This window comes from Schistocerca gregaria, chromosome 4, assembly GCF_023897955.1.
Source record: "Schistocerca gregaria isolate iqSchGreg1 chromosome 4, iqSchGreg1.2, whole genome shotgun sequence".
Taxonomy (NCBI): Eukaryota; Metazoa; Arthropoda; class Insecta; order Orthoptera; family Acrididae; genus Schistocerca; species Schistocerca gregaria.
Window position 1 is genome coordinate 311,510,044 of NC_064923.1, and position 25,183 is coordinate 311,535,226.

General features: G+C 41.8%; 1 protein-coding gene across 2 annotated transcripts in view; it reads left to right on the top strand.

The window, feature by feature from the left end:
- The window catches only part of LOC126266707 (trypsin alpha-3-like), a 185,751-nt gene that overhangs the window by 58,778 nt on the left and 101,790 nt on the right, over nt 1-25,183 (top strand). The window contains exon 7 of one of the 2 annotated variants that reach the window (XM_049971154.1): nt 1,053-1,290. The exons of the other annotated variant lie outside the window; for it this stretch is intronic. Coding sequence (XP_049827111.1) covers nt 1,053-1,199 — 147 coding nt within the window. The 3' untranslated portion in view covers nt 1,200-1,290. Of the gene's footprint in view, nt 1-1,052; nt 1,291-25,183 lie in introns of those variants that run through there. 2 annotated transcript variants of the gene reach the window in all.

Sequence of the window (25,183 nt, forward strand, 5' to 3'; positions counted from 1 at the left end):
ATAATAAGAGTCGTCCTTGTCATCGAGATAAGTCGGCCAGAGAATTCTCGCTCTACAATTACTCCCATATTTTACAGAAAAATTTCGTGTTTTGGCAATAAATTTTATGATCACATGTACGAAGTAAAAAGATGTCATACGTGTCACCACAAATGCACGTATTTATCACTTCAGAACTGCGAATCGCACGTCCTTATCTTAGTATCGGTAAAAACACAAAGACAAAAAACCATTTGTTGGATCGCTGACGTTTCGCAGGAAACTCTGTGGTATGAAGAAAAAATATAGTGTAGTGTGATGAAATGGAAATATGCAGAACTGCAGAAGAAACGAAAATAAATGATAAGAAATAAGGGGAAGAAGAAGAGAAATTTAGAGTCCGTCGAGAACACTCCCCTTTTGGAGGCGAAGCAGGGGCTCATGTGTCTAAGCTGACTGGAATAGTGAAGTGGTCCAGTGCTCTACTGAAGAGAACAGTTTTTGCACTTGTAGGAGGTGATTTAGGGTAACCACGGAAAACATAATCCTGGATGGCCGGGGAGGGATTTAACTCATTCCAGATACCAGTCCGGTGTGTCAATCAATGCAGCACTTCGATCAATGGGGGTTTCGAACGAAAAGAACTGATCTATTTAGCACTACTAAGGCAAAATTTGGTCGTGGCGTAAAGTGATTCGATTTCTTCTTAAGTGCTGGAGGGCACTAAGTTTTGCGGCATTTCATACATCAAGGTAATAGCAACAGTGGAGACTGTATTTGTTTTGAGTTTTGTTACAACCAGTATTTTGCTACGATTGGGATGAGGTGATGAGGTTTACGGGTGTGGAACAAAGTGTGAAGTACGGGTGAGCTGATAAAGTGATAAAAAACGTACAAGCCAAGGTAGTCGACGCTTATCTGGCCGTAACTCTGTATAGGCTTGATTGTTTTCTTGGATCACCTGTTGGCCGGAGTCTTCAAAGGATAGAATTAGATTTATTTATAGCGTTGCACGACAATTCAAGTCTTCTGTACTACCTGAATAACCTTAAGAATATTTCTTTCTTTTTCAGTATGATGTAGGAGGTCCACTACTGGTGAACGGGCAACAGGTGGGAATCGCCTCCTGGGATGGTTACGACTGTGCCACTGCAGACTCGCCAGGCGTCTATGCTGAAGTTTCCTACTTCGTCGACTGGATCAATCAGAACGCAGTGTGACGTGGACAGCTTAGATTCGTTACTTTTATTGCTATGAGCAATAGTTACGACACTGAAACTTAAGAAAATAAAATCTGCTTTTTTGTCCACACTGCACGTTTATTTCATTTAGTGCCTGGAAAGTATCAAAACCAATTGCAAAAGTTCAGTGAACACTAATTGCCACTGATAATTGTATGCAGTCACAAGAACGATGTGACCTACTCCCTAAGAATTTCTTTGAAGGGTCTTTTGAGACGAAACCAAACACCCGGGTGTTGTTTATCCACGATTTCCTAAATGCGTATTTGTTGTGTTGCTTATTGTTTGTTTCGGTTTTACTTGTACATGTGTGTCAGCATCGATGTACAACACATAAAAAGAATGGCTTACAGCCAATGTGATTTTGTTAAGATTTGGATTCAAGTACGCACGACAGGCTTAAGTGGAATAGAATTTTTAAATTGCAATTAACTCCTTCATTAACTGAAATCGATATTTGGTAGGCGAAGATTCAGTGCGCTACTTGTCTGCGATTCAAACGGACATTGGTTTTCCAGCGAAGACCGTTGACACGCTTCTAAAAATCCTTTTGAGCTTCGATTGAATATAATAGACTTGTCCAGCACACACGCACCACCGCTAGAGGTCACAACGACCGTACCTTTCAACCCGAGAAAGAAAGAGACATGAAATATTTGAGTAATTCAAAATTCAAATACAGATTCCACCAGACAGGGAAAAAAACAGATGACAGCAATCATTGAAAGACGGCACGCATAATTAAGTACCTAATAAATCTAACCGGCTATTTTTACCTCGTTAACTAATTTTCTCGGCAACTGTGAAGGGAGCAATAGAATCGCAAGATGTAGAACTAATTGGGGAGGAGTATATTAAATTTTCGATTTTCTAGAAGCCGAATTAGTAACACAATTAGGAGATGGCGGCTCTGTTGGAAAGATAGATTCTAGCCTTCGCCTTCGAAGCTGGTTCACGTTAACGATTCAGTGGGGAGAGACAGATTTCGCGGTCAGACCTGTCTGAAACCTCTTCAGAACGGCCAACAGCTCCATGGGTCTTCCATGCTGTTCGTCTGGACCGCTGCGGGTGGAAAGGCCTACTTTCTTAGTCAAGTTGGAAGTACAATCAGGGAGGCGCTACGTTTAAGAGTCCACCATAACTGAAGTGTTGTGGGAGCTAGTGCATGCTCAACAGCTCGTAATTAGTTGCCCTTTCAGGAGCCTTGGAGCATTGTTCGGTCAAACAGAGCGTCTTTGTATACGACACATTGAAAGCTAACCGCCGGCCGTTGTGGACGAGGGGTTCTAGTCGCTACAGTCTGGAACCGCGCGACCACTACGGTCGCAGGTTCGAATCCTGCCTCGGGCATGGATGTGTGTGATGTCCTTAGGTTAGTTAGGTTTAAGTAGTTCTAAGTTCTAGGGGACTGATGGCCACAGCAGTTAAGTCCCACAGTGCTCAGAGCCATTTGAACCATTTTTTTAAAGCTAACCTGTGGTGGAGGCAAACGACTAAAAAGTCATGACTACCACACCCAAGAGGTCCCACGGTTATCAATAGCGCAAGGAAATCTAACTAGTGGACCCAGTTTGGATCACCCCTGAGTTGGCTAACTTGTCATAAAATTAATTTAATTCCTTCGAAATCACAACAAAGTAAATGACATGGTAGGGTCTCTCTCCCAAGAGGCACCGCCTTATCGTAGCACTGTCCGTGCGGGTGGGAGAGTTTGCGTGCTCCAGGGAAGCTGAGAGCTATCCCGGCGGTACATAGCTGCTGGCAGTTCTAACCTAGCCGGACATGTCTCAGCAGAGTAGCCAGACGAAGGGTGCCTAACAGAGTTCCATCTTATATCCTACATATTCCCTCCCCTACCCTTTCCTCAGTTACCACTCCTTACCTCATCTAATTATCCTACATACCACTACATTGTGGTTAGTCTCGGGAGGGATGAAGGCTAAGGGAGAAAACCATGAAAGGAAATCTGGAGTGGGGCACCAAAGGTGGTTGGACCCCTCCCGGCAGCTGCTGCAACCGGAGTGAGACCAGACGTATTGGCTTGCCTTTCCTCTGGGCACTATCATTTAGGTCGAGAGGGAGACCGTGATACATGGGGGACTCACATGTCTTCATATTTATCGCCCATGCATGTAGCGTCCTGAAGAGGACCGTTCGGAGACGTCTAAAGACATCCGAACAACTCGGGAAGAGGCGGTCACCGGTTACAAGCTCTGTCTGACTGGCGTAAGATTTGAGGGCCAGGGGGCACTTCCGACGGTGGGGAGATCATCGCATCTCATTGGACAGCTACCGCCTGCCTCAAGCTGGGCAGCCCCCCCCCCCCCACTATCCGCCAGCTTCATAGGGTGTGTGTAGCTTGGAAGTGATCTTCAACAAACGGGTAGATAAAGTACACCTATGAAAAACAGAAAGGAAATAATAAAGAAACCATCATTTCGTTTTGCCACCTGGAATGTCAGGACCATGAGTCCAAGATACGTTGACGATACCCAAGAGGTTGATTTCATTCGTAACACTGCCCCTCCTAAACAGTATTGTGCACCATTTGGTGGAACACAGCGCTTTCTTACTTTACAAGCATGCCCTTCAAGTGAAGCTATCACCATCTTTATTGTGTACGCTCCCACATAATCATGCAGCGTAGGAGTAAAGGATCTGTTTTATGATTTATTCAGTGACAAAATAGCTAAAGTACTTGGTTCAGAGTCACTATATACTCTAGGCGACTTAAGTACTCGAGTTGGGTCAGGTAATGACATGTGGCTGACTTTTCTGGGTTATCACGGAGCGGTAAAAATAAATAATAATGGCCAGGGACTGCTAGAAGTGTGCTGCTTTCATGGCCTGTGTATAACAAACACATATTTCCAACTCAAAGATCGACACAATGTGACCTGAAGACACCCCCGCCCGTCACAGTGTTACCAACTTGATTTTGTCATAGCAAGATCTAAGAAATGTTCTACTGACACGAAGCTATCATGCGTTGACTGCAACACTGACCCTGCTTTGGTGGCGAGCAGTCTGAGTTTCACCCCTAAGGAATATCACCATACTAAACAGAGACGTAAACCACGGATCACCACAAATCACGTTCATAGCTCGCAATGAAAACAAGAATTTCCCAGTATTTTTCAAGTGCTTTACCAAAAACGCACAAACAGAAATAAATATTGATAAAAAATGGGCACAACCTTCTGATGCCATCTAAAACTCGGCAGTTTGGACTACGGAATGAAAGAGAATAGAAACAAAGACTGGTGCGAGCAAAATTTGAAGGAGATGGAATCAGTGATTGAGTCTAAATGGAAAGGCCTGCTTGCTTATAAAAGGAACCTAAGTGGAAGAACTTGGGATGACTTCCGAGAAGCAAAGAACAAGGCACAACAAACATCTAGGAGTTGTGCAAATAACTACTGGCGAAATTAATGTGCAGACATATAGAAAGCTGCCGACATTAAGGCAATGTACGACAGCTCCTCTGAAGACGAAGACAAGAGAAGTTATTACTGATGAAGACAAGCACATGGAGCGCTGGGTTGAACACTACTTCGAGCTGTACGCAGCTGAAAATGAAGTAAGGAAGGCTGCACCTGATGCCATCAAATAAATGTAAATTATGGAAGGGCATGGTGCAATTCCCACTATAGAAGTACTTGGCAGAGCGATGTACTGCCTATCTAATGGAAAGGCTCCAGATGACGATGGGATCCCTACAGAGGTTATTAAGTATAACAAGCCTGTCCTTCTATAGCACCTACGAGAATATTTACTTCTCACAACCATCCAGGAAGAGGGCTATGTCCACTAAGTATGCGAAACTCAAAGAGTGTTTCTTTGTATAAACAGCAGGAGACAGAAGTGGACGCAACAATTACCGAGCCGGCCCGAGTGGCCAGCCGGTTCTAGGTGCTACAATCTGGAGCCGAGCGACCGCTACGGTCGCAGGTTCAAATCCTGCTTCGGGCATGGATGTGTGTGATGTCCGTAGGTTAGTTGGGTTTAATTAGTTCCAAGTTGTAGGCGACTGATGACATCAGAAGTTAAGTCGCATAGTGCTCAGAGCCAATTGAACAATTACCGAGGCATTTCACTGTTAAGTGTAGTTGGGAAGGCTTATGCAGGACTCGTCCTAATGCGACTGCAACTCGTAGCATCTAGAATCTACCCAGAATGTCAGTGCGGCTTCAGACCTGGCCGATCAATCGTGGACATGACCTTTTCTCTACGACAACTGCAAGAGAAGTGCCGTGAGCAGCAGAGAACACAGTAAATTGCTTTTGTTGACCTCGTCAAAGCATTTGATTTTGCGAGCAGAATTGGGCTCTTGAAGTTGCTACAGAAGATTGGATACCACCTAAACTACTGCGAGTAACTTTCTCTTTCCATTAGAAAATGCAAGCAACAGTCTGTTTCAACGACGAAACAACCGCATTATTCCCTGTAAATAGCGATGTAAAGCAGGGGTATGTGTTAGCTCCCATTCTGTTCGGCATTTCCTTTTCCCTTCTGCTGTGGTTTACTTTTGAAGACGGTGAGAAGATAGTGTATTTACAAAGATGGTCTGATGGAAATCTCTTCAACATTGCCGTCTCAAAGCCAAGACCAACGTCAATACAACTGTTATTCGCAGGTTGTTATTTGCAGTCGATGCAGCTCTGGTAGCAAACTCAGAGGATGAGCTGCAGTATCTAATCAACAAGTTATCACATTCGTATGGAAAATTTGGTCTTACCATCAGCCTCCAAAAGAGTAAGATCATGGCGCATGAACCACCAACCTTCCATCCATCAGCATTGGCGGAAATCCTCTACAGCTATTCGATGATTTTATCTACTTGGGATCTACAATATGTAGCAACTTGTCTGTGGGCACAGAGATTACCAACAGAATTATCGACTGTAAGGGGTGGATTGAAAAACAGAGTAGGAAAGAATGGAATACTCAAACTAAAAACTAAATTGCAAGTATGTAAAGCTTGTGTTATCAGCATCTTTTTGTATAGCTGTGAGACATGGACAACTCTTGCTAAGTACGAATCCCAACTGAGCAGCCTTCATCTCCGATGTTTCTGGAGGATCCTTCAGATCTCTCTACTCAACACCGCAGTATTAATGCTCGCAAGCACAACCAGCATTCATGCACTACTGAGCCACCGACGTCTAAGGTGGCTGGGACATGTCAAACGTATGGATTCTGAGCGAATACCGAAGAAGTGCTTTACGAAGAACTTCGGAAGGGCTTGAAGCCGGTAGGAAGACCGCACCTTCGCGTCAAGGATGTCAGCAAGAGAGATCTGACCAAGGCCAGCTTCGATCCAAGTCGATGCGAAAATACTGCTGACGACCGTGTCAAGCGGCGACAAGCTGTGCACAATGGGGTTGAGCTTGCAGAGGATGAACGCATGCAAGAAGACATCAGGAAGAGGGCAAGACGGAAGGAGAGAGCGGCCTCTGGTGGAGGTGCTTCACATGTAAAGTGTCCCAACTGCAGTAGACACCGGCACTCTCGAGTGGGACTTTTCAGCCATAGCAGATGTTGCAGAGTCTGCACCAACTATGCTACGCTATCATCCTTCGAGGATGGACGGAGGCGATTCGTAGGGAATTATAATGAGTGTTGTTGATAAATTAATAACAAGGACCTGCGGTATCACATAGAGATATATTAATTAATGACAAGATCAAGTGAGAACCAAGATATAAACAGAAACTTCAACTATGTAACATTTCATTATCAGAACTCAGATTGGTTGGCAATAGACTTGGGGAACCTAACTGACATTTGCGTGTAAATGAGACTGTGAGTGGAAGGATGCCAATCTATGCAAGCATACTCTGCTGCATCGTTCCACTGATTGGTCTCTCGCCTCAAGATACAATTATGCATGCCATTTACCCTGGGAGTGACTACTGCGAGTACAAGGCTACTATGAAAAACGGTGGTCGTGAAAAAATTTATAGGCTTCTGAATTTGCCGAGGCTGCGCAGTTACCGATACAGCCGGTGAAAGACGAGACGCTATCGGGGTTCGGGCGCCGCACAAGCGTCTTACTGCGGTAGATTACCCCACGACCGGCGGTGATTGTCTCACGTCCGCGAAAATATAAAGTTTCGCCCGGGTCTCCGGACGACTTTACAACCAACTGCTCCCTCCGTAGAAACGGAAGAGTTCTAGCGACTGTACTCCACAACGGTCGAGAAGCAAGTCCCCGTCTCTCCCTTTTGCTCAAAACCTTCCGAAAAACAGCCATCCCCCCAATGTTCTCGAATGAACCTATCATTTCCCAGCAGTCACCAATGCCTAGAGGTCCTGCCAGCCATAGTCCATAGCGCATTTCACAAGATGAGGGAAGCTTCCTTGGGAAAACAACTTCCGTCTCGTCCTTAAAACGATTTATTCGGCGCCGTTTTTGCGGGGCGCGGTGGCATCTAAGAAACGCGAAATGTAGAGACTTTCGTCGTCCCAAGGTATACTGTTCTCGTAATAAAAACATTAGCCGGACTCCAGCTCGGCGCCGCTTTACCTTGACCCACACATGGAATAAGGAGACCACACTCCACTCGCTAATAAAGCAGTTAGGCCGGCGCCAGAATTCCCGGCGAAAACAGTTTCTAAAGAAGTGTCATTCCGCATTCTGCCACGGAGTTCCCGCCCTCTTACTTGGTCATCCGCCACGCCCACGGGCCTTTTCAGTGAGTCCAAAGGAATCCGCGAATTGGCTCGCTGCTCGGAGAAAGTTCTGAAGCTTTCCCAAATGCAATGGTCACCTCCAGCGTCCAAAAATCTGTCTCTATAGTCGATTCCAATTCCACTACTGCTCTCCAAGTCATACAAGTACAGTGAGATCAATCAGTGGCTTCACTAACCCTAATAGTACATCAGATTGATATCAACGAGGGAAAATTTCGATACACCATAGGCGAATGAAATTGTGTAATAATGACAGAAATAAAATGAAAGGGGAGGTGCCTGACACGTATCACCACGGCAGTGGCCAGCTCGGAAGGCACCGCCTTTTTTCAACCTATGTTGCAAACGGTCAATCGGTAGTGTTGATGCAGCGAATATTTCGCAGCCAGTTCAATATTGGTTGACACGGTAATGTCCCATCTCGCGCAACAGTAAAATGTTCGTTCAACATCTTCAGAACGAGACAGATGGTAAGACTTGGAACAGCTGGGAAGGTGTTCGGACAGTTAGAACAGCAGGAAACTTCGAAAATATTGGACAAGATGTCGAGATCAGCCCACGATGTATAGCGGTACAACACGCTCGCTTATATCACACAGTTCAGTTGATCGCCTTTTACACTTTGACTTCCATTTTCATCCTTTTTAAATAATGATGTTTCAATAAGTGAAACAAAATTATGTACGGTGGCAAATGTTTACAGAGAAGATCTGGAAATACTGGAAAATGAAGAAGTCTGATAATGAGTGGTGAGAGTCATTTTCCTTTAGCGGGTCCTATGAACAAACAAAGTTGCCGGTATTGGTGGGCTGATAATCCACGAGACCTCTGCGAGTGGCCCTTACACAGCGAGAAATTAATTGTGTGGGGTGGATTAGCCATATTTGGGATGATTTGACCCTACTTCTTACCTTAAAAACAGCATGGGTTTTCTAAATGAACGTTTTAGAGGTAGCCTCGTTTCTTTGCTTGGGCATGTGAGTGGCCTTCTCGATCTCTAGATCTTTCTCAGTGCGATTATTTCTTATAGGGCAATCTCAAATCTCGAGTTTACATTGAAAAACCACGGACTGTTGGAGGTCTTTCAGAAGCCATTACACGAAAAATTGGAGAAATTTACCTTGCTATGGTTGTAAGGTTTGCGGACAACTTTTCAACTCGCCTACAACAACGCATGGACAATAACGGCCGACACTTGGATGATTTCTTTATCGCACCTGACTTGCAAGGCATTCTAGTTTGTGCTTCATCGTCGTTAAATAACGTTGTTTTCTTTAATCTTTGAGAGATTTTAACACCGAAATTTATTAGAAAAAGTGCAACACTTCCTTTGCTCCAGTATAGGAACAACAATGGTGACGAAACCAGAACGAGTATTCGGTGGAGACCCACGATGAAGCAGCTTCTACACTCGATAGATCGGTATCGGTATCGGTATCGGTAGATGAGTAGCAATCTTAGTCGCAACACGTCAGGACATCATTACCTTGAAGCCAAATGTGTTTAGTAAACGCGCTTGTAGGATAACACTGAGTTTTTCGAAAATGCGCGGCGATAACGCGCTCTCGTTCCCCGGCGTGCAGGCAGTACATCGACAACACTGCAGTGCCCTGACTGTAGGATACTCACTCACGTGCTCGTGTTCTCATCTCCTCCGCTCGCTCAACGCGCTCTGATCAAGTGTGTCTATCTTCCCTTGAATGCGTCCTCTGAACGCTAAGCTTATTTCTCTTTTAAGACTGGACGGACTCACCCTCTTACTTACGTCCGCAATTCAAGTACCAAATTTCCTTGTACAGTCTCCTGGAACAATTTTTAGCCTATAATTGTTGCCTACAGACCATTTGCATTTTGTCAACATTGTTTCATTTCCTTCTTAACGGCAACACACTGAACTTTATTCATTTTTCAATATTCGCTGACTTCTGTAGCAGTAATCCCTGTTCCTAAATACTTTATTCACGCTGCCACTGAAACAACTGTTTTCATTCGTGAGGTCTCATGCTAACCGTTTTACGGGTAAAATGTCATTCATATGTGAAATTACGCAGAAGGAGTCAGCGAGCTGTAAGTACATTTAGATGAACATTACTCCGTATTTTCTCTTATCTCTGCTGTCCTATTCAGGTCCACATGACTCCAAAATGGTTATAAATTTCGATTCACATTGCTTATATATCAAAGGAACTTTATAATATATGTTGACTTTGGATGAGAATTCATCAGCAAACTATTTAGAATAGCTTTGTCACAAGCAACAATAGTTACATAACTGACATTAATGTCATAATGGCAGAACAAAGCTATTATTAGTCTCAAGTGAAATATTTTTTAGCTTTCTGTTATACTTCAAGGTAATAATTGTTTTTATAGTTTCACATTACTTGGAACAACCAACAACCTTCTCCATTTACAACATGCTTGTTTCTTGCTTTCATCCAGAAATTGGATAGTACTAGTGTTTATTATTCACAATTTGAATTGTGACAGCAAAGCAATTAAGGAAGTGACTGATGTTGATTGGAGGAATTAGTAAATTCGCCAAGAGATAAAGCAAAATTTTTAAAATTTGAATGTCATGGAAGTAATGTGTGTGAAAGCAAGTGTTCTGAAGACAGTGATGGCAGTCCACAGCCCTTATAATGTATGGTCTGTGGTTTCACCACTACCAGTGAAGATGGAAGAAACAGAAAGGAAGTGAAGAATGAGGACTGTAATTACTTTCTGCTTCTCAAGGGGCAAATAACTCCATTCTGTGGTAAAGCTTTCAATAACGAGTAACGTTATTCACAAATAATAATGATTCTCACTTTGCTTTTCTACACATTTATGTCGGACTATTCACTAAGATAAAGACGTTGACTGTCGTAATTTTGAAAAGCACATACATTATATGGTCGGCCAAACACCTTATGCTGTTCAAATTAAATATAAATTTAGGTTTCATGTTGGTAAAACTGCGGGTCCTTAACCACATGATAAAAGAAAGTGATCTGATAAATTATCACTTCATACCTCGCCAATGATGGATCAGTCCGACGTCTAAAATATTTTGTTTCCTTTTGCGTAACAACTGTATAAGAAAAACAAATAATTACGTGGCAACAATATAGAGGGACACGGTATATGCAAGGACATGGTCAGGCTTTGAAATAAATATACCAGATAAGTGTTAAATGATTTCAGTATATTCAAAGTGAGAGACTGATCTGTTGATACTTATGTGATGATATCTGGCACAATAATCCTTTCTTTTTTAATACGCTATCTTGTGACAGTCAGTTAAATATAACTAGTGGACACTTTCGTCATCTTTCTCTTGGCATACATGAGACATTCTATGTCTGACCAACACTTATTTAGATAATAATTGTCCATCATCACTTCAGCTTTTGCTAAAACTTGGTTTACTCATAGTGGGCTTTGAGACTAAGAAAAATGCCAAATTTAAGCTATTTATTCCAAACCATTTCCGAAATATGACTACATAAAATTTTCTTAGACTGGTAAATTAGTTGCATTGATTAGGAACGAAAATGTTCTCTGGTGGCGAAGAAAGGAACCTATGAGAAACACTGACAAAAAGAAGCAGCAAGGTGATGTGACATATATAAACCCATCTGGGAATAAAATCCATGGTACTAAAGAGAGTTGCAGAGGATAAAAGCTGCAGGGGTGAAAACAGATTGGAGTACATTCAGTTAATTGAGGACGAAGAATCTAAGTGCTTCTCTTACATAAAGAGGTACACTGAAAGAATTTCGATGCTATCCCTTTCAGTTAGTGAAGTTGATGCCAGAGACATATTTGACCTGCTGAATACTGCATTGCCATATTGTTCGGGAGATCTCTCGAGAATAAGCTTCATGCCAGCGATCTTGGACTGATGACTGCTATGGTTCCGGTGAGGTTCTTCAACAAGAAGAATGTGAAATTTACATTACTTGCTCAAAACAGCCCATATGGTGTGTTTAGCATGGGAAAAACCGTCGATGTTTATCTACACCGTAAAAAGTAGTCATGAAAAGGACAGTTTATGGAGATTAGTTCATCCGCGTTGACCAGATGTGGAACGGTCAACCGCTGCTATTAAGTGAGGTTGCCGAGAGTGTGTCCGATTTTACAGATTTTTCGGCGTGTATCTGATATAACCTTCACGGTGCAATTATGAGATTCGGAGGAACTTGAATGTTTTAAGGCCGATAACTTTTATTTGTTGATACCTAGCGTCTTTGAAAGCGAGAGAGGAAGTGGGAGGTCGACGAGCAAAGTCTTGAATTTCTTTCTCTAGATATGACATGATTTAGTCAAATGCGTAAGATCGTAAACACTTCACACCGATAAAAGTAATCTAGAAGTCTCTTGTGAGGATATCGTGCAATTTACCAATCGATTTTTATTTAAAAAGACACTTGAAAACCTAGTCCAGCGTTTCTACCTTTGCTTTGCTACCTTCACTTTATCCCTGCTCCGTCCACGAGTGTCTAGCTTTTATGTATAACCAGAATTACTTTGGGTTTCGTGATACATCCTTCGATAATGTTCTGCTACGGTAGTTGTTGAAAGCTTTGCGCATTGCTCTCTAGACGATTAAACGCGTTTTATTCTGCATCTCGCCATGCTTTATTTTACACCTATTTGCAGTAGTTTCTCTTTCTCTAGAACTTTGTTTGTAGTGACTGTCACCCACTGAGCGTCCCTCTCATCATGAACTGTTCTTCTAGTTATACATCTATCGACTGTGTGGTAAACTTTTCTCCTAAACCAGGGCCACCGTTTTTAGACCCACCTTTCCACAGCTAAATCCCTCATGTTCTTTATTTACGTACAACATAACTGTCTCATTATCTAATTGGCCGAAAGTACAGTTCGTCTGCTTATTTTAGTTGTATTTTCCTTTGATAATCATTTTTTCTACAACTGCTTCATGGTCACTGATACCAATTTTATTATGGACGTCCTTAAAAAGGTAATGCTGTAGTTGCTATTAGACCCAATATATCTCCATTGTAGGTGCGGTTACGAGCAATCTGTACTATGTAGTTCTCAAAGAATACCCAGCTGCAAAACTGTAATTTTCCCATTTGATTGTTAGACGATTAAAATCTCCTCCAACGATGACAGTATCATTGGGGTAATTTTGAACTAGTGAACAGAGGTTTCGTCTAAAGTTTTCAACTACATCTAGAGGTGTGTCTTGTAGTTGATAAGAGTATTCGATTGTAATCTTATGCTCATCGTCGGTACTGAGTCCTTCAAAACAAACCTCCATGCAGTTTCAGTGTCTATCTTGGCGGATTTGCGTTTCTTGTCTACTGAGAAACGCATCCGACCTCCATTTACCATTAGCCCATTATTTATATACATATATGCATACATTTTTCGCATATATCTTACTGCTATCGATATTGGATTTTAATCAGCTTTCTGTACCAAGTATAATTTGTACTGTAGTAGGAGTAATAAAAACCCTAAATTTTGAAAAACAATTAATTTGTGACCTAGGTTTCGGTGTCACAAGGGACACGTTCTTCGGACTAAATTAAAACAAAATGTCACAGCATAACGTACCAAAAAATACGAAAGCTGCGGTCATACCTGACAGTGTCAGATAGTCAGAATAGAAATGAAAAGTCAAGATTAAGAAAACTGTATAGCAGGCTTGCATCTTATCACCATTTGTTTTTGACTTGTACGTCTAAGAAGCAATAAATGAAATTACTTAGAACACGTTGTCAATCGAATGGAAACACAGTTAGTACTGAATCAGATTTATGGATGAACAGAGCAAAGAAAACTTTAGTGAAACGTATTGGGGAAGAAAATAGCCATCTGCTTATACGAATCGGTAGCACAAAGCGTGAATGAATCATCTCATCGAGGAAATACAGGCTGATCGACGTTAGGAATGTACCTGAAGTTGATCACCGGTGACAACCATACTTTGTTAAATAAAGGAACACAATTTGTATCAGTTACTGAGATGGATTTTAGAATCGAACTGGTCAGTAACACGATTTCAGATTTATTATACAAGTCAATAAACTCAATAAAGTCACGACTCAATCCAATAACATTGTTCACACAACATAAAATTTTGATATTAATTTTCACTTAAATAGACGGTCAATTATATTTTGTCGATATTCCAACGTAAAAACTTGTGATGAAAAGTTGCTTCAGACAGAAGATTGTAATATAAAGACTGAGTCTTACTTCATAATGTTTGAAAAATATTCAAAATAATTTTTATTATTATTTCACCAGTTGTTTTGATAACTTTTAATATTTACAATGTCATTCAAGAGAAGTGCTAATTACAGGCAAAATGGTCTTTGATGTATGTATCAATTTAAACACATACTTGTTAGCAAAATACTTTGCTAATTTCCTTGTCTCTCTGGAGCATTTGCAGTACTTCTTGTTGACAAGGGTGTTTTGATTACGAGTGTGGTGTCTGGATAGACCTTTCCCTAGAAACGTTACTTATTTTTTTGTAAATCAAGTCCGGTCTTGTTATGAGGTGTTCTAGAAAACAAAATATTAAACCACGAAAATAAACAAGAGCAAAAGTTTCCAACAAATAATTTTAATGTTAATGCACAGCCAAATTGACATACCCGAATCTTTCCTATTCAAAAAGATATACACATCTAGATATACTGTGCCAATGAGAAGCATCAAGAAAAATACAAAGCGAAACAATGATAAACAATAACCCGTTTTGCGACTTATTAGGAAACACAACAATAACTTGCCACTCATTTCTGTGTCCTCAGGATACCGTGAGCTCTTTAGACACACTAACCAATGTTCATAACTAAGGTCTGCACAGCAGTACTTAATATTACTTTCATCCCACTCCAAAAGAACAGGTTTTAATCGGCTTCAGAAGATTTTGAAACTGTACTTTAGTAGAGTCGTAGTGAAGCGTGAGCCATCAGAAATTAAAAAAAAAGTAGCAACATGAAAATATTTGACATGTGATATTAATAATAACAATAACAATCAAGTAGACGGATTAGAGCGAAGTACCAAAAAAAAAAAACAAAAAAAAAAACAAAAAAAAACAGGTCACGACAGAAGCCTGTCAAAACAAAGAATAAGGGAAAGGTTAGTGATATATCAGGTATGGCATCACGTAACAGTTAACTAGGTGGTGAAAGGGTCAGAAGAAACGAAGAATAGTAGATGTAGACGAAGACCAGAATATAAAAAACCATCCACATTGGATATTGAGCGTAACACTTTTGTAGACACGAAATTATTTAGTGAAGGGGGGCAAAAGGTGGAGGACAGCGTCAAACCAGTGAAGAGACCGATAACATAAAATGCTTTTGGAGAAATTACTACCAGAATGTTCGCAAGCCGAGTAATCGTTCTCTACGTTCCTGGGTGCATGCTGATCCTCAACGTCAGTGGCGTTTTGATTGAACAGGGACTCGCTTAGGATGACAGCTTTCACACTACATACTATCCTGGTCCATAAGGCAGCTTTCTGACCAACATTTTTAACACAAATTCAGCTGAAAATACCTATGGCGACAGCTGGTTTTCCACAGCCAATGTATTCGCTGACATCTGTAACATATCGCGACTAGCAAACGTGGTTTTTGTTATTAGTGATATTTGCTCTCAATAGCGCAAGAATACGAATGTGTTATACGCAAGCAACTTTAAAAACTTTCGTCACCCTTCTCTTTGCATCTGTGCACTAATTAGCTGCCTTTTTACAATTGCCATTCTACTGTAGTTAGACCGAAAATTAACATTTTGAGATTTACCGTAATACGATTATTAAACTACGATTATTATAATTTGCCTCAGATATTTGTTGTTTTCATTTAGAAAAGAACTTAAGCAGTTGGTGTAATGTAATTATTCTGATAACTAATATTTTTTATTCACATCTACATCGACATCTTACGTTATTGCTCTGCTTTTCACAATAAAGTGCCTAGCAAAGGGTTCAGCGAACCACCTTCAAGCTCTCTCTGTACCATTCCACTCTCGAACGGCGTGCGGGAAAAACGAGCACCTAAATTTTTCTGTGATGATCATTCTCCCTATGTAGGTGGGTTCCAACAGAATGTGTACGCAATCGGAGGAGAAAACTGATGATTGAAATTACATAAGAAGATCCCGTCGCGACGAGAAACGCCTTTGTTTTAATGACTGCCACTCCAATTCACGTATCATGTCTGTGATGCTATCTCCCCTACTCCGCGATAATACAAAACGAGCTGCCCTTCTTTGTACCTTTTCTGTGTCATCCATCAGTCCCACCTGATGCGGATCCCAAACCGCACAGCAATACTCTAGAATAGGCCGGACAAGCGACGTTAAATAGTCTCTTTAGTAGACCTATTGTACCTTCTAAGTGTTCTGAAAATGATTCTCTGTCTTTGGTTTGCTCTACCCACAACATTATCTACCCACTGGGAGCCAAACAGCACAATAACTATGTGTTCGGTGTGGGTCGGCGGTGGGGTTAGTGGACTGCTGCAGCCTGTTGTGGGGTTGGAACCACTGAGGGCTACGGCGGGGACGAAGCCTCTCCGTCGTTTCTAGGTCCCCAGTGCCATACAACACAATACAATACAATACCATCACTTATTATTTTATGTGGTATATATATATATATATCTCAAATGCCGTCGATACTGTCTCTTTGAAATCATTTCACATCTTTTCTACGCGTACATGATCAGACGGGAAGGACTGAAGACTGCCTCTTAGAAAGGCGTTATGAACATTTTTATCGGCTTTATTAAATAGGTATACTTTGCGATTCCTTTGATGGTTGTAGGTGTTACGGTCGCTAATCCCTGTATTCGTCACGATACTTCCTACTTGTCTAGGATTATTTGCTGCTAAGAGGTTAAGTATGCTTTCGCGTGTCTCCAATGACATCGTTGTCGACGGGACGCCAAACACTTATCTCCCCCTCTTATTACGACACAACTAACTCATTAAATGTTTTGCTTATTTCAGTCTACATCGAGAGCTTTTGTTTATTTATAGTAGTCAGATGTCATTACAGCTTCATGTAATGACATTAGCTTGCCATTTAGTCTCTCCAGGAACACAAATGCAATGGGTTTTACATGTAGGCGTGAGATACACGGCTTGGGTTTCTTTTATCCAGTTATGAAAGCAGGTATAATTGCTTGCCACAACATTCATGATTTGTTCCTACGTACGTCCACAATGGCATACCATTTTCTCAGTCAAAAACGAAGATGAAAACAGAGACACAAATAAGATTACAGCAGCAAATGCACAGAGGCCGAACGATGGAAAGCTTCAGGCTCTGCTCTGCGACCCAATTAGTTCTGCTCTTCTTGTGTTGTCAGCAGTCTTTAGTTTCTCTACGTCTACTTACGAATTTGCTACAGCGTTTTTACTGCTTTGTTAAACCGATGTTGAGTCTTACCTATTGTCTCTCACGTAATGTTATGAAAGCAGTTCAGTTTCTACTCTTTTAACGAATTTCTACTGAGGTCGCTCCCAGTCTCCCTTAAGAGTGTCGAGGTTGCTGTATTCGTGACCAGTGATGTTGAAATGTTTACTTTTCTCTACTGGTGACCGTTGATATATTTCTTTGTGATTGTTAATGCCGGCTGCTCCAACTTCGAAAGTTTTACTTCCCTTCCTTACTGATCTGGCCCGTAAGTCATATGTAGATGGTGATGACTTCAATCTGCCCTCGATATGTTGGCGAAAATACATGTTCTAAGTCGGCAGCAGCCATAAAACACCGTTCGAAATGGTACTAAATGCTGTCTCCGAAAATTATTTTGAACACTTAGTTCGGGAGCCCACTCTAGGTTTAAACACTTGCAAGAACAAACTCATACTTGCAGCGTCAAATAACCCTGAACGAAGCGGGAGCATCATGATGGTTACAGGGATTAGTGACCACATGTTCGTCGTAGCTGAACTGGATACCATAAGGTTTTTTAAATTACTGCTACCAGTCACAAACTTTGTTAACCTATTTATTTAGCGACATGTTTCGAGGAAATACCTCATCTTCAGGCTAAAAGGCATTACAAAAACAATTTTACAATAACGTCATACTGATGTTACATAGTCTCTTCATAAATGCCGTGGTTATCCTGTGGAAGAAGAGAAAACTTAGTAAGAGGCGATGTCACTTTGTCGCAAAGAAACCAGAAATAAACACAAAATGTATCTTTTTGAAAAAGCAAATAAAATTTCGTTTGACGCGTTCCTAAGAGACAGGCAGATTCCTTCGAAAAACTTTGTAAGTGTAGACCAAATTTGGCTTAAAATCAAAGAAATAATATCGACAGCAATCGATAGATTTGTACCAAATAAATTAATGACGGGACGTGATCCCCATGATGCGCAACACATGTAAAAACACTGTAGCAGAAGAAGCGAAAAAACCTTGCCAGATTTAAAGGTAAGGTAGGTGACATTTTACAGAAGCTTGTAATTTAGCACAGACTTAAATGACAAATGCTTTGAATAGTTTCAATAACTAAATTCTGGCTATAAATGTGGCAAAAGTCCAAAGAGATTCATGTAAAGTACACAAGTGGCAACACACAATCAATACCCACACTGTGGAACAGTGGTGGTAATATTGCCAATCACCAGTTTCATTAAAGTGGAATCACAAAAAAAGATTTTTCGAAATTATTTCATGAGCGATGGAAAAAGTACGTAATCCAGAATTAGAATCAAGAATTGCGTCAACATGAGTAACTCTGAGGTAGGTATCCTCAGTGTAGCGAAGCTGCTTAAATCGCCTAATAAAAGTAAGTCTTACAGTCCAGAATGTTCATCTCTTAGATTCCTTTCAGGATATACTGACACTCTTATAATAGCTCCACGCTTAGTAGTTGTATATAAAGTTCGTTCAAAAGGTTCCAGATCCAAGGCTGTACAGTCCAGAATCGCTGTGCCAGTCACGTAAAATTATCATGTGCATAGAGGCAACCATCCCACCGATTAAGGCAAGGTTGAAGATGCCCGTTTGGTAAAACATCGTGTTCTGTTCTGTGAAGGAGATGGCAAATGCCTGCTCCACATTCATGTCTGACAGGAATCGTCGGCCCTTCAGTGCCTTTTTCAGGGACCAAAATTGTAGAAACATTATTGAGAGAGTTTAGGATTATGGATCGGGTGTTCAAGGGTCTCTTAAGTAACGGACGGGACTGACCTCCCAGATCTACCGGCATCTTGCGTCGAATCGCCAACAGCACGGAACATGAAGCATCGTTCCAAAATGGTGGTTTTAGACAGATATGCTGACACATTCACATCCTTCATACTCCAACGGATATCATCCGGTGTTTGTCTTTCGGCAGCCAAGAAAGGAATAACATTATGTTGGTCCTGTTTGGACGCATTAGGTAATAAAGTCGCAATAGATGATGTTTCCCGAATTTTACGAACAGATGCCACACTAATCCCTTATCTACATGTCGGCGCTTATGTAACTGTATCGGAGCCGCGCTATATTTCAGCAACGTTCTTGAACGGAAACTCTTTGGTCGAGCCTTACACAATCGTATGCTCAACGAACGATCAGTAGGAAGTTACATAGGTCACACCATCACACAAGAAGGGAAGCAGAAGTAGTCCGTTGAATTGCAGTCTCATATAACTAACGTCTATTTGTAGCAGCACTTCGAATTATATACTGTGCAAGAACATTATGAATTACTTCAAAGAAAATAATCTATTGGCTCAAGTCAGCACCAATTCAGAAAACATCGTTCTTGTGAAATGGTACTACCTCTACATTCTCAAGCAGTCATCGTCAGGGGATCTCAAATTGCTTCCACGTTTCTAGATTTCCACAAGGTTTTTGACACCGTTCCACACAAGAAGCCTCTAATCAAATTGTATTACCACAGAGTATCGTCTCAGTTGTATAACTGGTGTAGTGATTTCCCTCAGGAAGGTCACAGTACGTAATAACTGAAGGATCACCGTCAAGTAAAATGGAAGTGATATCTGGCGTTCTCCGAGGAAGTGTTACAGGCTCTCTGCTGTTCCTAATCTACAGAAGTGGTTTAGGAGACATTCTGAGCTGCCATCTTAGTTTATTTGCAAATATGCTGTCATTTACAGCATAATAAAGTTATCAGAATATAAAAAAACAATTGCGAAGCTATTTAAACCATATATCGTGGCACGAAGGTGACAACTGAACCCAAATAACAAAATGCGTATGGTCATAAATATGAGTAGAAAAAGGAACACATTAAATTTCGGTTACGTGATAAATAACACTGAAAAAGCTGCCGATTCAGCTGAACACATACGGCTTGCAATTACGAACAAATTAAGTTGGAACGATCACGTAGATAATGGCTCAATCGTGCAAATGGCTCTGAGCACTATGGGACTCAACTGCTGTGGTCATTAGTCCCCTAGAACTTAGAACTACTTAAACGTAACTAACCTAAGGACATCACACACATCCATGCCCGAGGCAGGATTCGAACCTGCGACCGTAGCAGTCGCACGGCTCCGGACTGCGCGCCTAGAACCGCGAGACCACCGCTGCCGGCCATAGATAAAGGTGTGGGGAAGGCAAACCGAAGACCGCATTCTGCTGACCGAACACTTTGAGGATGCAAGAAATCCACTAAACAAACCGTCTACTCTCCTCTATGGTACAGCTATGCAGTACGGTATCATTCGCAGACAGGATTAACGTAGAATATCAGTAAAGTTTAAAGAAATGCATCTCGTTTTATGTTATCGCGAAATAGGGGAGAGAGTGTCAAAGATGTGATACGTGATGTGGGATAGGAATCATTAAAATAAAGGCATGCCCCTTTGCCGCTGAATCTTTTAAGGAAATTCCTATCTCTAATGTTCTCCTCCGAAGAAGGAAATACCTTGTTGGCCGATACCTGCGTAGTGAGATACGAAAATCATTATAAAATGAGAGAAATTATGCACTGTTCGAGAGTAGGGCGATAAAGAAATAGTTTGAAAGTGGTTCGATGAACTCTTTGCCAGCCAGGTAAGGGTGAATTGCTAAGTCTGCAAGTAGCTGTTGATGTAGATGTAGATGTAAATGCGGATGTAGATGGCGGTGTACGGTTCCTGATGTCCTGGATTAAATTATAAACCTCTCCTCTGTGTCTCGTGAAGTAAGGGAATGCGGCACTGTTGACGCCGATAGTGAGCTGCCCATTGGACGGCCATTTTAATCTCAGTGGCCCCCTTAGTGATATTCGAGAGGAGCAGGCTACGTGCGGGCACCTGGTTTCACCATCTCTCTTTTCTCATCACAATCAAACAAAGGAAACACGTCCATTGCACCACCTACATTCCCCTTATACTCATACGAGGCAGCTCTTACATTTTCACAAGGAAAGGAACCATTGTTCATCCAGGTAGAATATCGTTTCCGCTAGGCAACTGAATCCATCCCATGCGACATGGCGTCCAACAATATCATAAGACATATTCATTTTACTGCAGCACCAGAATGCTTTCCTCAATCAGAAGAACGTTTGGAGGCCTCTATTCGAAAATAACTAGATAAAGTAAATTGACACAAATCATCGTGGACCATAAGTATGACTTGTCGCTATGTTTAACAATTTGCACCTGATGAACTTCATGGGTGACAATGTCTGTCGTTGACTTAACAGTCAAAACTCTTCCTCTATAGTCGTTTGGTGAAGCCGGGAATATGCATTAAAGATTTTGCTTAAAGAGAGTAAATACATTCCGTAAAAAAGGAGAAAAATATATTTCTTATTGTATATATTGTGTTTTTCTTATCGAATGCCCTACAAGTAAATCACTGAAGATCGTGTGGGTGATAGTTGTCTTCATAACCTACTTTATCTTCGCTAAACAACAGATGTGCTCTACGGACGTTGGTGAAAAATAGGAATCACGTGCGAATGTCACTTTAGGTAAACTTTGCAGCGGTAACAACTAAAATTAGTATAGAGGAGATTAATGCAGAAATTCATTTACACTGTCACACTTCTATAACATCTGTCATACGCCTTGAACATAATGAAAACGTTATTTTCGCCATCAGCAGATATCGGTAAGTTAGTATCGACCTGTTTCATCAACTCTAGGTCCTTAACGCAACCTAGTAGTGATAAAAATACTGTAAGATTGCTCCAAAATGTTCGCTTATTATTGCGACTTTCTTGATTGTTTCATGATGAGTTTCGGGATTACCTCACAATCTGACTGCCTGATAAAATCATTATCAGGTCATCACATGACAGTATTATCACTAAACACGTCAGGATAAGAAACAACGAAGAAATTCAAAACAACAACCGAATATTTTTAAGCAGCGATACAGCATTTTAAAGACTATTTCATAATTACTGTGATAATAGCTGCATTTCTCTTTAAGTATTTTCAATCCAATGTAGGCTGTAAGCAAGTACTGCGCGCACTTCATGACATCGGGGTCGTTATCCCAAGCAAGTAGTGTGCAGGATTACGCTGTCGTTAAGGTACTGCCTTCACATTAGGCTGGATGGTGGTCGAAATTCTCGTTTGTTTACACAGAGTCATGTTTAGAAACGCCAGATTCTTTCAGTAGAATATGGTCCATTTCCTTTCCCAGTTCGTCCCTAACGAACCCGCAGCCGATGGGACATTGAACCCAACTCTTCCTATATTCGCACTCTACTGTTACGACACTCGAGCTGCCGGCAGCCTCTCCAAATACCCGGTAACGCGATTTCTCGCAGAATGCCCTGGATGTACACAGTCGTGTTTCCTGTAATAGAATGACAACTAATTCTTTGTAAATATGTGAATGTATATCCAATTTCAAGCAATGCAAAGTACCTCTACCTGAAGTAATGATAATTGACCAAAATTACTTTGTTTTGAACTCCCTCAAGTTGAGGAGCACACGAGAACTAAAAACTCTATAACGATTTTTCAGTTTCGCGCAGCTTGTGAATTGACTCTCATCCTCTTATTTCACCGACTAAACAGCTTTCTTAAACGTAATTACGAGACATTTTTTGCGCATCTTTTATCTCACTAGGGCACACTATTATTCATATAAGAACGTGATTAATCGTAGATCTAGATGGAGGTAGTAGCATTTTCTTCTTCTTCCTCGCGTTCATTTTATATCTTTACCAGTCGTCATGTTAATTCTTTGGATTTGGCAGTGTTACTGGTAGAGCGTGGTTAGATGCTCATCCTGCCACCACCGCTCCTCCCTGGGCTTCGGAATTTACAAACGTGTAGCTGAGGCCGGATTCCACCCCAGTATTTACCCAGTCGGATGTGGGAAACCACCTAAAAACAACGCTCAAACTGACCAACACACCATCCCTCGTCCTTAATCCAGGAGCCTGATTGGGTAAACGGCCGGCCAGCATCCCCAAATCCCGGAATCGGAGTGCTGACACTCGCAGCTGTCGAGGCATGTCAAGGTAGTAGGGTTATTTGACCAATAAATACGTATTATTTGTGAGAGGTGACGTGTTCTACTAAGCAACTACTTCTTGATGTGATCTACAGCAAAATTATCATGATACGAAATCCTTCATTCACTTCTGTATCCTGACAGCATTTCCAGAACGCAGCAATTCTGTCGGTCTTATTTTCTTAGATCAAGCCCTCTATCATACAATTTGTTCCTATTGTGGGCATTTGAGCAAGTGGACCGAACAATATGTTGTTCCTCACCTGCGGGAAGCGCCTCAATCATCTGGACAGCTGCACCATTGCTACATGATGGTCTTGGAATTGGGAGCGCCAACCCTGAGCTGACTGGTCTTCAAGCAGGATGGGACAGATAGTTTCCAGGGGATAGCTCTTCCTTGGGAAGGATATACGACTGCGGGTTACCCTTCTATCCGGTGACGCAGTTGGGGTCCAATGTTCCCTCCGGAGGTTGAGTACTACTGAAGATGAAGTTTGTCTAATTGACAGATACCTTGTTTATCATGTAGTGGAAGTCTCGGTCAATACTAATCTTCACGCTCTCCGTGACGGCTCTCTGATAGTAGAAGGATCTATTCACATAATTGGGAACAATATATTGAATGGAATTGGCTTCATACTTCCCGGCAAGATTCTGAGTCTCTCTGACTGCAGTGTCAACCTGCTGGGGTTGAACAGATGCTCTCCAGACAGATTACGTGTACCCTCCATGTGACAAAGAAAGAGCAGAAACTCTCAGGAGGTGAGGGATACCTCAGCAGGTAGTGGCTGAGAGCTTCCTCAAAATATTGTTCCCTGCACAGACCTTCAACGTCATGTAATGGTAATGTTTCTTGGAGGACACTAGGTGGCCAAAAGCAACGCTCAGTTGTGTATGTGCTGGAGAATACTGAAGTTGCTTGCTTTCCCATGTGGCGTCGTGCTGAGCTTCTTTATTCCGTAAGTCAAATGTGAACATTTTGGTTTTATTGTGATTTGACCTTACATCATACAGTGTCGGAGATAATTGGCGACACCAAGAAAGGTTTCTGCGATGTGAACGAAAGGTGGTAGGCGTGCTTCTGTATCTGAAAGATGACGCTAATAGCACTACTAGGACGATCTAGTTAGGTTTCTTTTAAATGCGCGTGTAACGGTCATGAGCGTTAGGTACCATTCAGGTACAGACATGCTGAGTTAACGTTTGTCAACAATGCCTTTAAGATGGAAGAGACGCCAATATCAACACTTTACCGAGAGGCTACGAGAAGCTGAACTTTCCTTCTGCGATACTACAGAAAGACTTTGTAGGAGTATAGCCACTGTACATGATAGCTGCCAGCAGTGATAACGAGAATGAACATTCACAAGGAGACCGAGTTCCTGATGGGGACGTGGCATAGCAGAGAGAGAAGACTGTCGTGTTAGGCGTATGCCACTGGCTCATGGTGTGCATCTGTAGCCGCAATTTGGACAGCAGTTGCCACCGCAGTGACACAACCAACTGTAACGAATCAGTTACTTCAAGCACAGCTCCGAGCCAGGCTGCCTGCAGCAGGCATTCCGCTGACGCCAAACCACCACTTTTGCGGCGTCAAATTGTATCAAGCGTGAGCTAAGCGTAAGGCAGTATGGAGGTTTGTTGAGTTTTCTGATGAAAGCTGGTTCCGCCTCGGTGCCAGGGGTGGACATCGGTTGGGTAGAAGGAGGTCAGTTGAGGGCCTGCAACCTCCCGGACTTCGTGCTAGACACAATGAACTTGCACCTGGAATTATGGTCTGGGGTGCGAATTCGTATGACATCATGAGCACCCTCGCGTTTATCCCAAGCGCCCTGACTGCAAA